The sequence below is a fragment of the Mirounga angustirostris genome, unplaced genomic scaffold, assembly GCF_029215605.1.
Source record: "Mirounga angustirostris isolate CCGP_5_RB_7025 unplaced genomic scaffold, mMirAng1.0.hap1 SCAF_12, whole genome shotgun sequence".
NCBI classification, from domain to species: domain Eukaryota; kingdom Metazoa; phylum Chordata; class Mammalia; order Carnivora; family Phocidae; genus Mirounga; species Mirounga angustirostris.
The window spans coordinates 88,256,162-88,273,337 of NW_026991720.1; the positions used below are offsets into that span (position 1 = coordinate 88,256,162).

Sequence of the window (17,176 nt, forward strand, 5' to 3'; positions counted from 1 at the left end):
TTCCAGTCTTCATAGTAACACTATGAAAACCTGGATGAATGCAGCAGGAGCAGTAAAAAAAATAAAATCCTGTTTTATATTACTTTTTCTCAAATTTCCTCTGAATTGGGAAATAAATGCCTGTCCAATGCAACATCAAATCCCTAGGAGTTTAAAAACATGAAGAAATATTATTTCCCTTCCATGAATTTGGATTAGAGTTACTGTTGAAAGTTAATACGTCTTTGTTTTAAGAAAAAAGTGAGTTCATTTTAATTTGAATTTTCTTATATTTTAATGTGGTTAAAACATTTTACCAATAGAAAGTAAGTGGAAGAATAATACGTATATGCTCTGTTGAAACAGTAGGAATGAAAATGCCTTAAGGCTTAAGGTAGAGGGCGGTCAAGCAGGTGATGGTGGAATGATCGCTGCAGAACAAGTTCCATGGATGACCACTGTGAACATGAACCATTCTTCCTGTTTAGCTCTGATCCTAAGTTTAGAGAAACCAATGCTTTTCTTGTTTGGATGCACAATCTTAAAGTAAAACTTGGCTTTAACCTAAAAAATCTTTGTAGCTTAGCACAAAAATTCTAAAATAAATACACTCTATATAGAGAGCAAAAAAAAAAACCCAAAAAACAAAAAAACACAAATGTTTAATAAATCTTTCTTCTCCAAAAGAAGCAACTTGTAACTCTATGAAAACAGCACCCTTATGCTGCTTGAAGGCAACCTGCGAGAAGAATCTGAAACCTAGAGGTAGGCACCAGGGGTTGGTTTGGGTTTTTTGTTTTTTAGGTTAGAACCTAGGGACTGATACTGCTGGAAGCTGAAGCAGTAGCTCAGTAAAACAGTTAAAACCCAGAGCAGTTAAATCTATGAACCAATTCACCAAAATGCAAAAACAACATAAGTATATATATGAATGATACCCCAGTAATAAATCACTACTATTTCAGCTACTTAAGAAATGATTAGAAAAAGGTAACACCACCTAAAAATATATGCAAGATGTACATAAAAATGAAAATGTCCAATTTACAATCTAAATAACTCCAACTCCTTCAGTGGGAATAAGTAGTGAGGTAGAAGAAAAGTCAACTACGATGAAGTAAAATAAAGGTCTGGATCACATTATGCAAGTTTACAGAAGTCATATTCATAGCTGTGACTCTCAGTAGTTTGACCTTTTTGCAGTTCATATACTTAAGGGTGTATCTTTATAAATTTACTTTTTCTATGTCAAATTTAAAAGTATGAGAAGGCAAATCAATTATTTTCATCTTCTGAGTAGACCAAGCAGTCAAATGCTGAATGGAAATGTTCCTAAACTATTTAACTCCACTTTGGTCTAAAAGTATACTAAAACTTTTTGATCATACAAATACAGTTCCAGTTCTGGACAATGACTGAATGTATTTATAATTTTAAAGCTTTACTTCTGCCATATTCTTTAATTATATACTTAAAACCTTTGCATAAATATTCAGAATGCCTCCTCTGAAAACAAATGTCATTAAAAACACAAAATTGTCTAGGCTGCTTAATTAGAAATGAAGTGTGACTTCTAAAATCTTCTTTGGAGAACTTTCAAGAACTGTTCTAGAATTTAGCTGAAGAAGCTAATTCTCAGGCAATTAACCACCTACCAATGAACACCCAATATATTTAAAGAATCAAATAGTATGTTTGGATCTATTTTATACTGGCTTATACCATTGTTTTAATGGGAAAAAATTTTTAAACAGAGCTTTTTAGTAAATACTATTCTAAGAATACAGCCAATAGAAGATTTGTAATGGTTCCAGTTTTGCTAGGTTTACTACCCTCTTCATTTTGCTTTCTGCTGAACCACTTGGAACCTTCACTAGAAAATGAGATGACACAGCAGAAAATCAAATTAATAAATTGTTATTTTGAAAATAGTTTATTCACAAATATATACTCTATGTCCACTATGTATCAGGCACTGTTTCAGGTACTGAGGATGGGAAAATAAATGGACTAAGGTGGTTTTTATTCTCAAAGGGCTAATGAGGGTTGGAAGGTCAGAGAATAACATATAAATCAACAAAATAATTTCAGATCTAGATGTAGGTTTGAGAAATTAAAAGAAAATGAAGGGCTGGGAGGGGGCCTAATAGACTGCTGTAAAGAGGGGGCCAGGAAGGCTTCTCTGAGATGGTGACATGTGACAGGACCTAAACTACAAGGAGGTAGGAAATACATTGATTTAAGGGACAGAACACAACGCCAGTGTGGATGGTGCTTGGAGAGTGGGGAGGAGGAGGAGGAAGAGGGAGTACATGGTAAGGTCACAGAGAGATGCAGGGATAAGATCGTGTAAAGGCTTGTATGTTACCACATGGAGCTTGACTATTACATCAAGTGCAATAGGAAGCCCTTAGTATGTTTTAAGTTGGCATGAATATGATCTGATTCATATTTTATGAGGATCAGCTTGACATTGAGGTCAAGAATGGATTACAGGGTGACCAAAGAGGAAGCAGGACCATAAGGTAAGAGGCTAAAGACTAGCTTAGGTGATAGAAGTGGCTCATTTGGAGGTAAAGGAGAATTAGGCTAATAGATTATATTTGGGGGATAAAAAGGGAGGAAACAAAAGTGTTTCCTACATTTTTGGCTTGAGCAACTGGGTGAATAATGGTGCCATTTACTGAGATGGGGAAGGCTGTGGAAGGAATGGATTGGGAAATCAAGAGCTCAGTTTTAAGTATGTCAAGTAATACAAAGTTTCATAGTTTTCAAAATTAAACTGAACTACAAAAAGGGAGCTATTAAATCATGTTGGGTTTTTTTAGCGTTACTTTTGACTTCTATCAATAGAGAAAATGGTTCTATAATAAATTTAACATTATTTATAAGATGAAAATAACTAACTTCTCATAATATCCTCAGCAAACCTTACCTCTAAGAAGGTTTCCTCAACTAGCATGATTTTTCCTACAGCTAATAGAGCACTAGCAGTATACACATACATGTGTGGTAAAGAACACTGGCACACCGGAAAAATTAGCTCTTTTAACAGAAGTTATTTTCGGGCGCCTGGGTGGCTCAGTTGGTGAAGCGACTGCCTTCGGCTCAGGTCATGATCCTGGAGTCCCTGGTTCCAGTCCCGCATCGGGCTCCCTGCTCAGCGAGGAGCCTGCTTCTCCCTCTAACCCTCCCCCCTCCCATGTACTCGCTCTCTCTCTCATTCTCGCTCTCTCAAATAAATAAATCTTTAAAAAAAAAAACCAGAAGTTATTTTCACAGTCATGTGATTGATTTACTTCATGAAAAGCTAAAAATTATAATCAATCCCTAGGCTACTAAATATCCTTGTCCCAAGTATGACATTTAAAGAGAAGTATCAGGGATGCCTGGGTGGCTCAGTCGGTTAAGCATCCAACTCTTGATTTCAGCTCAGGTCGTAATCTCAGGGTCGTGAGACTGGGCCCTGCGTCGGGCTTGGCGCTGGACATCAGGCCTGCTTAAAAGTCTCTCTCTCTCTCTCTTTCCCTTTCCCTCTGCTCCTCCTCCCCCCTAAAAATAATTAAAAAATGAAGAGAAATATAAGAAGTATTTAAGTTGCAAAGAATCTTTCTGTGAGAGCAAACTCTAAGTTTTTCCTGAGCCTCTCCAGGTTTCCCATAAAGTTGATGTTTTTTCAAGAGCTTTCCTCTCACAATGGGATCACAAGACAAAGGCAACTACTACTAACCTACTTTATCAGTTATAATTTTAACAGCTAAGAAATGATCATAAGCCTACATTTTAACAATACCATGTGTATATAAGAACACATGGAAAAATATATATAATGTCACAAATAAGTTATATTATCTATATAAATTATAAGGGCACTCAGAAGAGGATCCACTCAGCCTTACAATGGCTAAGACCTTCTGCCTTGTCAATGCTAATGTGCTAGAAATAGAAAAAAAAATTAACTGATTCTTTCTTTTCAACATTATTTAAGATTTCTCAAGCCTTAGAAATACTTCTATTGCCACAGAAAATAATTTTTTGCTATTTGGCTTTTGAAGCAATAACAACTTCAAAAGTATGGCTAAAAGATTTTTGGATTATACTTTGGGGAAAAGAGGAAATTGTCAAATCAGCTATAATCATACTGCCCCTTCCCCTAAACCTCCTAGCACAGAGTTCCTGATAATTTGTACTTTTTTTGGCCACACCATTGAGAAAGATGTAGTCAGCTGACAAAGAGGACACCAGCTTCTGGTTATCTTTGTTTTGCAAAATATTATATAATTACTACTGACCTAAATTAATCTTCCTATGAAGTGTATTCATGATTTACATATAGTATTTTATTTGTTGCCTGAACTTTTCCTATAATTTATAATATAAAACTCACTGGAAAATTGCATCATACGAATGTACAGGTAATCTCTGACGTACAAACTACAACAGTACTCCACTCTTCACAAGGCTCAGGCTGCCATGAGAGAGTCACCGTGACATTTAACTTAAGTGTTTGTTCAGAAGTAATGAAAAAGAAGCAACAATGAAAAATAGGAACAGCTCAGACACTGGGTAACTAAAATTCCAGCCAGGACTAACTTGCCAGTAAGATCTGTCCCCAACTCTTTTTCCAAAAAGCCCAAATCTTTAAAGTCTGTTAATCTGCCATTAGTGAGGCAGCAAAATCTTTAAAAAAAAAAAGCTACCTTGGGGCGCCTGGGTGGTTCAGTCCTTAAGTGTCTGCCTTCAGCTCAGGTCATGACCCCAGGGTCTTGGGATCAAGCCCCACATCGGGCTCCCTGCTCAGTGGGAAGCCTGCTTCTCCCTCTCCTGCTCCCCCTGCTTGTGTTCCCTCTCTCGCTGTGTCTCTGTCAAATAAATAAATAAAATCTTAAAAAAATAAATAAATAAAATTAAAAAAGCTACCTTGGATGCCTAATCACCATTCATAAATTATACAATCTTCTGTAACTTCTTTAAAACCAACTTTCACCCATCCTGGATTTTAAGAGACATCTTTTGTCTTTTACAATACCTAGGAGATCTCCAATATTTATTAAATGAATTAATGAAAATGGGCTGGGTTCCAAATAACCAGTTTACAAATGACCTTTTGAGAAGCAGCCCACACTGGATAGCACAATTCATAACAATGGATGATGTGTAAATTGTTTAGAGATTACTATTGTACGATATATATATTTTTCAACTCAACTGACAACACCTTCCATTTTAATCTGCTAATAGGTAAAATGTTCAGAAACAACGAAACTATTCTCTGCTATAGTTTGTTACTAATATTATCTACATAGAAGCAAGGGAAAGAAACAAGGAACAGAAATGCACCTTTTTTTTTTAAAGATTTTATTTATTTATCTGAGAGAGAGAATGGGAGACAGAGAGCATGAGAGGGGGGAGGGTCAGAGGGAGAAGCAGACTCCCCGCTGAGCAGGGAGCCCGATGCGGGACTCGATCCCGGGACTCCAGGATCATGACCTGAGCCGAAGGCAGTTGCTCAACCAACTGAGCCACCCAGGCGCCCTAGAAATGCACCTTTTAATGAGTCAGTTATTTGTAAACTAATTCAATGGCTACCCCAGGGATAGGCGGAGAAAAAAAAAACCCAAAACAAAAATCTGACCGGTCTCCTTTACAAGAAGTTCCAAATGCTTTTTAAGTGCTACAATGGTTAAAGCAGCCCAATGCACCTTTCCCTAGCTGGCTTAGCAAAACATAAATACAACCCAGCAGATACTTCTACTTTATGCCATTTTGCAAATGATTACACAAGAGTCCAGGATGAAAATAGAAGAAACAACCAGATTTACCTGTTTTTCAGTTTATTATATATAATATAGTAGGAGATTACAGAAATGAATATGTATTTTCAACGCTCCTCCTCTGATCCAAATTGTCTTGAACCCTCCAGAGAGGATACAAGTAAAAACAAAATAACCGTGCTGTCATGTGCTTGGACACTACCCTACTACCTGCAAAAAAACTTTTTGTACACCTTAAGACAACCAACTATTCTTTCTTTAGTTTTAGAAAGAAGAAATCAACAATATTCTCTCTTCCATCAACACGTCTAAAACCACTAGGTTCCCTACCTACTTTAACTGGCCAGTAGTAAGTAGAATATGTAATAGTCTCATGTAATGACCAAATAAAAATTTTATTACTTCTAACCTCAGGATTATCATTCCTGTCTCTTCTTCATCTAAGAAGATAAAAAGGTAAAAATGGAATACAGATTATAAGGATCACAAAATATGTAAGATAAATGAAACTGAAAAATGTCAGTGTGGAATACACCATCTAGTTTAGTGTACTGTTGTAAACCATTGGTATAAAACATATGAACCTGACTGAATCCTCTTGAGGGACTTTTGGGGAGGAAAAATGAAAAATCTTACTAAGATAAAAATATTTTTTTTTAAAAAAATTTGTTTAAAGATTTTATTTATTTCAGGGAGCGGGGAGAGGAAGAAGGAGAGGGAGAAGCGGGCTCCCCACTGAGCAGGGAGCCCAACATGAAGCTTGACCCCAGGACACTGAGATCATGACCTGAGCCGAAGGCAGATGCTTAACTGACTGAGCCACCCAGGCGCCCCAAGATGAAAATCTTCTTAAAAGGTTTCATATTAGACAAACTTGGAAGATGGTGGCCGAGTAGGAGGATACAAGGCTTGCCTCATCCCACAACTAGATAACTATCTAATCACCCTAAATACCCTAGAAATTGACCTGAAGACTGGCAGAACAAACCGTGGGAGGGATGGGGTGACTGGGTGATAGACACTGGGGAGGGTATGTGCTCTGGTAAGCACTGTGAATTGTGCAAGACTGTTGAATCTCAGATCTGTACCTCTGAAACAAACAATGCAATATATGTTAAGGGGGAAAAAAAAAAAAAGAAGATAGCAGGAGGGGAAGAATGAAGGGGGGGAAATCAGAGGGGTAGACGAACCATGAGAGACGATGGACTCTGAAAAACAAACTGAGGGATCTAGAGGGGAGGGGGGTGGGAGGATGGGTTAGCCTGGTGATGGGTATTGAGGAGGGCACGTTCGGCGTGGAGCACTGGGTGTTATGCACAAACAATGAATCATGGAACACTACATCTAAAACTAATGATGTAATGTATGGGGATTAACATAACAATAAAAAAATTTTTAACGTCGAAGAAAGTAGGAAGTATGGAAATGAGGTTTGGGAGAAATGGATCATTGTTGCCGCAGTGGAAGAGAGAAGGGCTACAGACAGACTAACACACAGAGGAGCTTGGAAAGTAAGAGGAGCCAAATTTCGTGAGTTCTTGCAACTAGCAGGGCTTAAAGCCCTGAGTTTTAAAGGTGAGCAGGCCTGGCTGGGTTAGAGCCCAGAGGGCATTACACTGCTCTTGGAGAGAAGGCAGGTCAAACAGCCCAAGAACAGAGTGTGGAAACAATGACCTGAAGAGAGCCTGGGGCACACAGTGGGGAGGTTATCTGCTCCTCTTGGAGCATGTCCCAGAGGGGCAGCGTCGATGGAGAGACCCCTCTAGGAACAAAGGAACTGGCCGGAGCCATTTCCCTCTCCCTGCCCCTCAGCGTAAGAATAGGACCGCCTATGAGAACCAGCATAGCATCCACACTCCCTACCTAACTTGCTTACACCAAGCCCCACAGTTCCACTGTGCTTGGGTGAGACTGCCCCTTCCAGTCACATTTGCCTCAGTCTTAGCACTGTGGGCCCCGTCACCCAGGCCAGCCCAAACCCATGCTCACACAGTGCCTCCAGAGATGGGAGATTTGCAGGGCTTCGGTTCCAGTGGCAGTGGCGACAGGCCTCATTCCACAAGCAGAACAGAGCACACCTAGTTAAAACGTGCTACATTCAGGCCAGGGACCAAACACTGCCCAAAACAAGCAAAGAGAGCCTCTGCAGATGACTGGCCTGAAGGATAAAGCAGCCAGGACACAACAGCTGAGCACATGCAGCACACATTGGAGATGCTCCCAGAAGTGCCAGGCCCTGGGGAACAAGGGACATTACATGGCACAGCACTACAGGATCTCCTCTTCATTAGCCTCAAGAACAGGAGATGTAGCTGATTTTCCTAATACACAGAAGCAGGCACAGAGACTAAGACAAAATGAGAAGAAAGACAAACTTGTCCCAAATGAAAGAACAAGACAAGGTCATAGGCAGAGATCTAAGTGAAAACAGATTATGTAACATGCCAGATAGAGAATTTAAAGTAATGATCATAAAAATACTCACTGGACTTGAGAAAAGAGTGGAAGGTATCAGTGAGACCGTTAACACAGAGATAAGGAATAACAGAGCAGAGATAAAGGGCTCAATAAACAAAATAAGAAACATGCTTAATGGAATGAACAGCAGGTTGGAAGAAGCAGAGGAACAAATTATTAACCTAAAACACAGAGTAATGGAAAGTGATCAAGAACAAAAGAGAAAAAAAATAATTATGCAAAACAAGAACAGACATAAGGAACTCAGTGACTCCATCAAACATATTAACATTCATATTCTAGGAGTCCCAGAAGAAGAGAGAGAAAAAGGGGGAAGAAAATTTATTTGAAGAAATAATAGCTGAAAACCTCCCTCAAACTGGGGAAGGAAACAGACATCCAGATCCAGGAGACATAGACACCCTACCCCACCCCCCCAAAATCAATAAAAGCAGATCCACAGTAAGACATACAGTAATTTAATTGGCAAAATATAATGATAAAACATTTTAAAACGGCAAGACAAAAGAATATAGTCACATACAAGGGAAACCCCATAAGGCTATCAGCAGATCATGCAGCAGCAACTTTCTAAGCCAGGAGAGCATGATATATTCAAAGTGCCTGAATGGGAAAAATCTGCAGCCAAGAAAACTCTATCCAGCAAGGCTATCATTCAGAATAGACGGACAGATAAAGAGTTTCCCAGACAAAGATTAAAGGAGCTCAAGATCACTAAACCAGCCCTGCAAGAAATATTAAAGGGGAATCCCTGAGTGGAACATAGAGACCAAAAGTGATAGTATAAGGGTAGGAAACACAAAAGCAGTAAAAATAGCTCTGTAAAAAAATCAGTCAAGAAACTCACAAAAGGATAGAAAATATGACAACATATACTTAATGTGTGGGGAGGAGAGGAATGAAGAATGGGTTCAAACTTAAATGACCATCAACTTAATATAGACTGCTAAATGCTAAAGAGATTACATACAAACCTAATGGTAAGCACAAACATAAAACCACTAATAAATACGCAAAGACTAAAGACAAAGAAATCCAAATATATCACCAAAGAAAACCAGCCAACCATAAAAGAGAGAAAGACAAGAGATCAGAGAAAGAAACCACCCCCCCAAAATGAATAAAATGACAATACATATCTATCAATAATTACTTTGAATGTAAATGGACTCCAATCAAAAGGCATGAGGTGACAAAAGGAATAAAAAAAAAACTAGATTACATCCTGCCTGTAAGAGACTCCTTTTAGACCTAAAGACACCCACAGATTGAAAGTGAGGGGATGGAGAAACATCTATCATGCAAATGGAGGTCAAAAGAAAGCCAAAGTAGCAATACTTTTATTGAACAAATTAGACTTTAAAACAAAGATTGTAACAAGAGACAAAGAAAGACACTCTATAATAATAAAGGGGACAATCCAACAAGATGATGTAACACCTGTAAATATTTATGCACCCAACACAGAAACACCAAATACATAAAAATTAATAACAAACAAAAAGGAACTAATGGAAAATAATACAATAATAATAGGGAACTTAACAGCCTGTGTGCATCAATGTACTGATCACCTAAACAGAAAAGCAATAAGGAAACAATGCTTTGAATGAACAGATGGATTTAACAGATTAATTCATAACATTCCATCTTAAGACAGCAGAATACACATTCTTTTAAGTGCACACAGAACATTCTCCAGAATAGATTACATATTAGGCCATAAAACAAGCCTCAACAAATTCATGAAGATCGAAGTCACATCATGCCATCTTTTCTGACCGCAACACTATGAAACTAAAAGTCAACCACAAGAAAAAATCTGGCAAGATGACAAATACATGGAAGTTAAATAACATGCTACTCAACAATGATGGGTCAACCAGGAAATCAAAAAATAAATTAAAAAGTATATGAAAACACAGTGGCCCAAAACCTTTGGGATGTAACAAAAACAATTCTAAGACACAAGTTTATAGCAATACAAGACTATCTGAAAAAGCAAGAAAAATCTCAAATAAACATCCTAATCTTACACCTAAAGGAGCTAGGAAAAAGAAAAACAACAAACAAAACCTGGAAAGAGTAGCAGGAAGGAATAATAAAGATTACAGCAGAAATAAATGATACAGAAACTAAAAAAACAATGGAATAGAGCAATGAAACCAGGAGCTGATTCTCTCAAAAACTCAACAAAACTGATGAACCTCTATCAAGACTCATCAAGAAAAAAAGAGAAAGGACTCAAATAAATAAAACCACAAATGAGAGAGAAGAAATAACAACTCATACCACAGAAATACAAACAATTATAAGAATATCATGAAAAACTATATGTCAACAAACTGGACAACCTAGAAGAAATGGCTAAATTCCTAGAAATATATAAACTACAAAACTGAAACAGGAAGAAATAGAAAATTAGAAAAGAGTGATTATTAGCAAAGAAATTGAGTCAATAATCAAAAAACTCCTAAAAAACAAAGTCCGGGACCAGATGGGTTTACAGGCAAATTCTACCAAATATTTAAAGAAGAGTTAATATTATTCTTCTCAAGCTATTCCAAAAAAATAGAAAAGGAAGGAAAACTTCAATTCATTCCATGAGGCCAGCATCACCCTGATACCAAAACCAGATAAACACACCACTAAAAAAAATTAACTACAGGCCAATATCTCTGCTGAACATAGATACAAAAATCCTCAACAAAATACTAGCAAACCGAATCCAACAATACATTAAAAAAATTATTCACCACGATCAAGTGGGTATTTATTCCTGGGTTGCAAGGGTGGCTGAATATTTGCAAATCAATCAGCGTGATACATCTTATCAATAAGAGAAAGGATAAGAACCATATGATCATTTCAATAGATGCAGAAAGAGCATTTTGACAAAGTACAACTCATGATAAAAAACCCTCAACAAAGTAGGTTTAGAGGGAACATACCTCAACATAATAAAGGCCATATCTGAAAAACCCACAGCGAACATCATCCTCAGTGGGGAAAAACTGAGAGCTTTTCCCCTGAGATCTAGAACAAGACAAGGATATCCACTCTCACTACTTTTACTCAGCATATTACTGGAAATCCACACCACAGCAGTCAGAAAAGAAAAAGGAATAAAAGGCATCCAAATTGGTAAAGAAGGCAAACACTATTTGCAGATAAATAACACCATATATAGAAAACCCAAAAGACTCCACCAAAAAACTACTATAACTGATAAATGAATTAGGTGAAGTTGCAGGATACAAAATCAATGTATGGAAATCTTGCATTTCTATACACCAATACTGAAGCAGCAGCAGGAGAAATTAAGAAAACAATCCCATTTACATTTGCACCAAAAATAATAAGATACCTAGGAATAAATCTAACCAAAGAGGTGAAAGACCTATACTCTGAAAACTATGAAACACTGATGAAAGAAACTGAAGATGACACAAAGAAAGGGAAAGACATTTCATGCTCATAGATTAGAAGAACAAATATTGTTAAAATGTCTATACTACCCAAAGCAATTCACACATTTAATGCACTCTCCATCAAAATCCCAACAGCGTTTTTCACAGGAGCAGAACAATCAATCCTAAAATTTGTATGGAACCACAAAAGACCCTGAGTAGCCAAAGCAATCTCAAAACAGAAAAGCAAAGCTGGAGATACAACAATTCTGGAGTTCAAGATGTATTACAAAACTGTAGTAATCAAAACAGTATTGTACTAGCACAAAACCAGATACACAGATCAATGGAACAGAATAGAAAGCCCAGAAATAAACCCGTAACTACATGGTCGATTAATCTTCGACAAAGCAGGAAAAAATATCCAATGGGAAAAAGACAGTCTCTTCAACAAAGGGTGTTGGGAAAACTGGACAGCTACATGCAAAGAATGAAACTGGACCACTTTCTTATACCATATGAAAAAATAAATTCAAAATGGATTAAAGACCTAAACGTGAGACCTAAAACCATAAAAATCCTAGAAAAGAACATGGGCAGTAACTTCTTGACATTAGCCGATGCAACTTTTTTTCTAGGTATGTTTCCTGAGGCAATGGAAACAAAAGCAAAAATAAACTATTGGGACTACATCTAAATAAAAAGCTTCTGCACAGCAAACAATCAACAAAACTAGAATGCAGCCTACTGAATGGGAGAATGTCATTTGCAAATGACATGTCCTATAAAGGGTTAGTATCCAAACTATATAAAGAACTTATACAACTCAACACCCACAAAACAAACCATCCAATTTGAAAGATGGGTAGAAGACATCAACAGACAGTTCTCCAACGAAGACATACAGATGGCCAAAAGACACATGAAAAGATCCTCAACATCACTTACCATCAGGACAATGCAAATCAAAACTATAATGAGATATCACCTCACACCTGTCAAAATGGCTAAAACCAACAACACAAGAAACAACAGGTGTTGGTGAGAATGTGGAGAAAAAGGAACCCTCTTGCACTGTTGGTGGGAATGCAAACTGGTGCAGCCAATCTGGAAAACAGTATGGAGATTCCTCAAAAAGTTAAACATACAACTGTCCTACAATCCAGTAATTTTTACTACTGGATACTTACCCCCAAAATACAAGAACTCTAATTCAAAGGGATACATGCCCCCCTATATTTATAGCAGCATTATTTATAATAGCCAAGATATGGAAGCAGCCCAAGTGTCCGTGATCAATGAATAAAAAGGGGTGGTATATATATACACACACATATATATATATACACAATGGATTACTGAACCATAAAAAAGAATGAAATCTTGCCATTTTCAAGGACATGGATGGAGCTAGAGAGTATCATGCTAAGCAAAATACATCAGTTAGAGAAAGACAAATACTGTATGATTTCACTCATATGTGGAATTTAAGAAACAAAACAAGCAAAGGGAAAAAATGAGAGAGACAAACCAAGAAACAGACTCTTAATTATGGAGAATAAAGATAGTTACCAGAGGGGAGGTGGGTAAGGGGATGGGTTAAACAGGGGATGGGGATTAAGGAGTGCACTTGTCCTGATGGGCACTGGGTGATGATATGGAAGTGCTGAATCACTATATCGTACACCTGAAACAAATACTACACTGTATGTTACCTAACTAGAATTAAAACAAAAACAAAGCCTTGTAAGAAAATAAAAAGGTTTCATATGAGAAAAATAAAATATATTGGTCTGATTTGAAAATGGGCAGGAATAAACTTTATTAAATAGATGCAAACTCTAACAATGCATTAAGTATGTCATGCTAGGAGATTAGAAAACTTTAAGGTAATTCACTCTTTTAATTAAAAGCAGCCCAGAAAACTGATGTTAAGGCAATTTTACATTCTTTATGTATAACTGCCAGAGGAACTACAAACTAAAGGAATCTGTACTCCTTTTGTTTTTATAAGTTAGACCCATCAACCTGTTTACATATCCCATTTCCAACCAAATCATTAATTGCTACATTAAGAAAACTTTTGGAAATCATTTTAAAGATTTAGTTAGGAAAAAAAATTAGCAAAAGAAATTTAGTTAAGAAAAAACTATGAATGAGACCATTCTAAAATCACTACTGAAGATACTCAAAACACTAGAACTAAGACAAGAGAAAGTTTTAAGGCCAAGTAAACCATACTTGATAATACTTTGATCTCCTTGCAATGGTGTAGATTTCCACTGTAAAATTCCATTTAAAAGACCACTTGTTAATGAAACTTGGCTCTACTTTAAGTAAGTACCGGCCTAAATTATCTTAAGTAGAATGTTAAGGTGATTGGGAAGAAATGAACAAAACAGAACGTAAGTAAAATGGGATTCTCCAAAATACTTTCTCCAAATATTTAAGGAAAGAAACAAAAAGCAAAAAATCACAAAAAAACCCAACAATATGAGAGCATTATGCTTTCCTTCATATTCCAAACCACCATGTTGTCAAGTAAATACTAAAATTTATTTTGTTCGGGGCGCCTGGGTGGCTCAGTTGGTTAAGCCTTCGGCTCAGGTCATGATCCTGGAGTCCCGGGATCGAGTCCCGCATCGGGCTCCCTGCTCGGCGGGGAGCCTGCTTCTCCCTCTGACCCTCCTCCCTCTCATGCTCTCTGTCTCTCATTCTCTCTGTCTCAAATAAATAAATAAAATCTTTAAAAAAAAATACAATTATTAAAATTTATTTTGTTCAAGTGGGGTGTCTGGCCTGACATTTCATCTTTTAAGTGCGTTGGCCAACAAAGCTTAGCAAAGTATAGTTCAGTTTACTTCATGTAATTTGGAAACTGGGGCAAAGAACATTTGCCAGATTTTCCTCTAATCATTCTTTCCTTTACTTACTTGTATGAGTTTCAAACAAAACTGATGGGGCAGCAATACATTCAACTGTCCAATAGGCATATTAACACAAAGGTGTCATTTCTCTCTCTGGGAGTTCTCCAGGGTTAAAACTCGTGTTTTCACTTTCCTTTTCACAGAAATCCTGTAGTGGCCCTAATGGAATAAGGGCAGCCTATCGGCCTTTACAACAAGGGATGAGGAGTATGAGTGATCACCAGCAGCCAAGGAGTTTGAAACCGAGCCCAGTGAGTGGGTCGAGGAAATCCAGCACGCCTACCGAGGGCGGATAAGTGTCCTCCACACCCCGGCCACAGGCAGAAGAACGTAGCCGGCTGCTGCGGCACCCCTACGAAGTCCTCGCCCACCTCTTCCTCGGGAAGGGACGTACCTGCCCAGCAAGGGGGGCGCGCACTCGATTCAGCTTGGCGGGGGAAAACCCACTTCTCAAACCCCATTCCCTTTCTCCATGGCCGAGCCCCAGGGGCCGTTACCTAACCGACCCGCTCCTCCGGCGACCTTTCGCCCAGGCCGGCCCAGCCCGACCCAGCCCAAGGCCAAAAGGCCGCGCTCCTGGGGAAGGCGTGTGCTCGGCCGCGGACGCCCAAGCCTCCCTGGCCCCGACCCCGCCACGGCCTCACGAGCCCGGAGCCCGGAGCCCCGCGCCCCGCGCCCCGCGGCGGACCGGCGGGCGCGCGGCGCTGGCTCAGGCCCGCCTCAGCCCCCTCGCCGCGCCCCCCCCACCACGCACCCCAAAGCCCCGCCTCCTGCCGTCCATCCCTCCATCCCTCCTCCATCCACCTCCTCCCCACTGCGGCGCCAGCTTCACCTGCCTCAGCCCGCCGCCGCCGCCGCCCGCCCGCTCCTTCCCTCGGGATAGCGCCGCGCCACGACCCCAGAGCGGCGCCCCCCACCCCAAGCTCCGCGCTCATCCTGGACGCGCCCTCTTTCTTCACCTGCCCCCGCCCCGAACCTCTACCTTGTAGGAGTCGGTGGCCAGGAGGATGTTGAACTCGGCGTCTGCCGCAGCATTCATCTCGGGCGGGAGTGCGCGGGCCACGCGCCGCGAGGTGCCCGGCGCGGCGGCGAGGAAGGAGAAAAATGGGCTTCGCCGCACTCCGTTGCTTAAGTCACTGCTCGGTCTGAGGGGCGGGGGAGAGGAGGGGAAAGCGGAGTGGGGAGGAGGGGCCACTGGAGGGCGGGCCCGGGAGCCGTGACGCGGCCGGGGGTGGTGGCGCCGGTAGCTCTCGAGCTCTCAGCCCAGGGACTCCGACCGACTCCTCACCTCGGCTCCCCGCCCCCGCCCCCGCCCCATCACCCCGGAGGGGACGCGAGGGGCGGGGCGCGGCCGCGCGTGCGCAGCGCGCGGGGGGCGGGGCTGGGCGGAGAGGACGTGAGGCACGCGATCTTTCTCCCGGACGCCCGCTCCGGGAAACCGGAGGCTTCCGGGCAGTCTCGGCCAGGGCCCGAGGGCCTGCCCCGATTTCATTTCCCGGCACGGCGGAGCGGAGAGGGGGGGTGGCGGGGGGAACCGGAGGCTTCCGGGCAGTCTCGGCCAGGGACCCGTGTCCCTGCCTCGGTTTCATTTCCCGGCACGGCGGAGCGGAGGTGGGCGGGGGAATTCCCAGCCTCGGCACTCCTGCGATTAGCCGGTTCGCCCGCCCGGCTGACACCTTCCTGCCCTACCCTGTCCTGGCTCGTTTTCTGAGTCCCCTGAAGTCATGCCACCCGGCTAGGGGCCGAGGAGCATTCCTCTGCCGGTCTCCCCATCCCGCTCGCGCACTCACCTTTGTCTCCGGCTGGGATTGAGGATCGAACCTTTTGCCTGCATCCCTCTTGTCCCTCCTGGTCCTAAGGCTCTCTTTAAAATCCGAAGAGCTGCGGTGAGGAAGAAGGTCTAAGGGTCCCCTTTGCTCTGCCGCATCGACTCCGCTTTCCTCCGCTGTGTGGCTGAGCTCTTGGATCCTTTGAATGATGTTTTGACTTTCCCGGAGAAAATTGCCTGCACGTGAAGGCAGGGGTTGACTTCAGTCCTCACAGATAATGAAAGTACGAGGCCTAATTGAATCTAGTAGTGCCGAGAAGTAAATGGCAACGGGCCAAGTTTCGACACGATGCAAAACTGATTTCATCATTGTTCTAATCGTTACGTCTTGGGAAATGGTTTGGTAACCTCCAAAGAAGAAGTAAGGGAAACGACGTCGAATGACTTCACTTCACCTAAGTGCCGACCATCCACTTACGCAATTCTCATACGTGATTGCATTTTTGCGTAAAACTAAGATTTCCTTTGTCCACATGGTCAGCGTAGCTGCTGCTGCTTTTTTTTTTTTTTTTTTTAATTCCAAGATTTAGGTTTTACAAGATACAAGTAGCCGGAAAAAAAGCGGTTCAATGACAACTGGCACAGGAACTTTATAGATTATTTTTAAAGTTAGTGAAAATCTCATTTTATCTGGGGGGTGGGGTGGGATGAGAAGGGGGACGCTGTGAATTGAGAGATTCATCACAACAAAACGGACACCTCTTCAGTTAAAAGCAAATTGGGTCCAGACTTGGAATAAGTACAGATTGGAATGTCTTGGAATAAGTACAGATTCTGGAG

The 17,176-nt window shown here is 40.8% G+C and overlaps 1 protein-coding gene across 1 annotated transcript in view; it reads right to left on the minus strand.

Moving 5' to 3' along the window:
* NAMPT (nicotinamide phosphoribosyltransferase) overlaps positions 1 to 16,882 on the minus strand; it is a 39,949-nt gene extending 23,067 nt beyond the window's left edge. Inside the window, exons 1-2 of the mRNA XM_045864875.2 lie at positions 16,359 to 16,882; positions 15,551 to 15,713 (exon numbers count right to left, since the gene is read on the minus strand). Of these exons, the coding sequence (XP_045720831.1) occupies positions 15,551 to 15,713; positions 16,359 to 16,402 (207 nt within the window). The 5' untranslated portion in view covers positions 16,403 to 16,882. The remainder of the gene's footprint in view (positions 1 to 15,550; positions 15,714 to 16,358) is intronic.
* Positions 16,883 to 17,176: the final 294 nt, after the last annotated feature.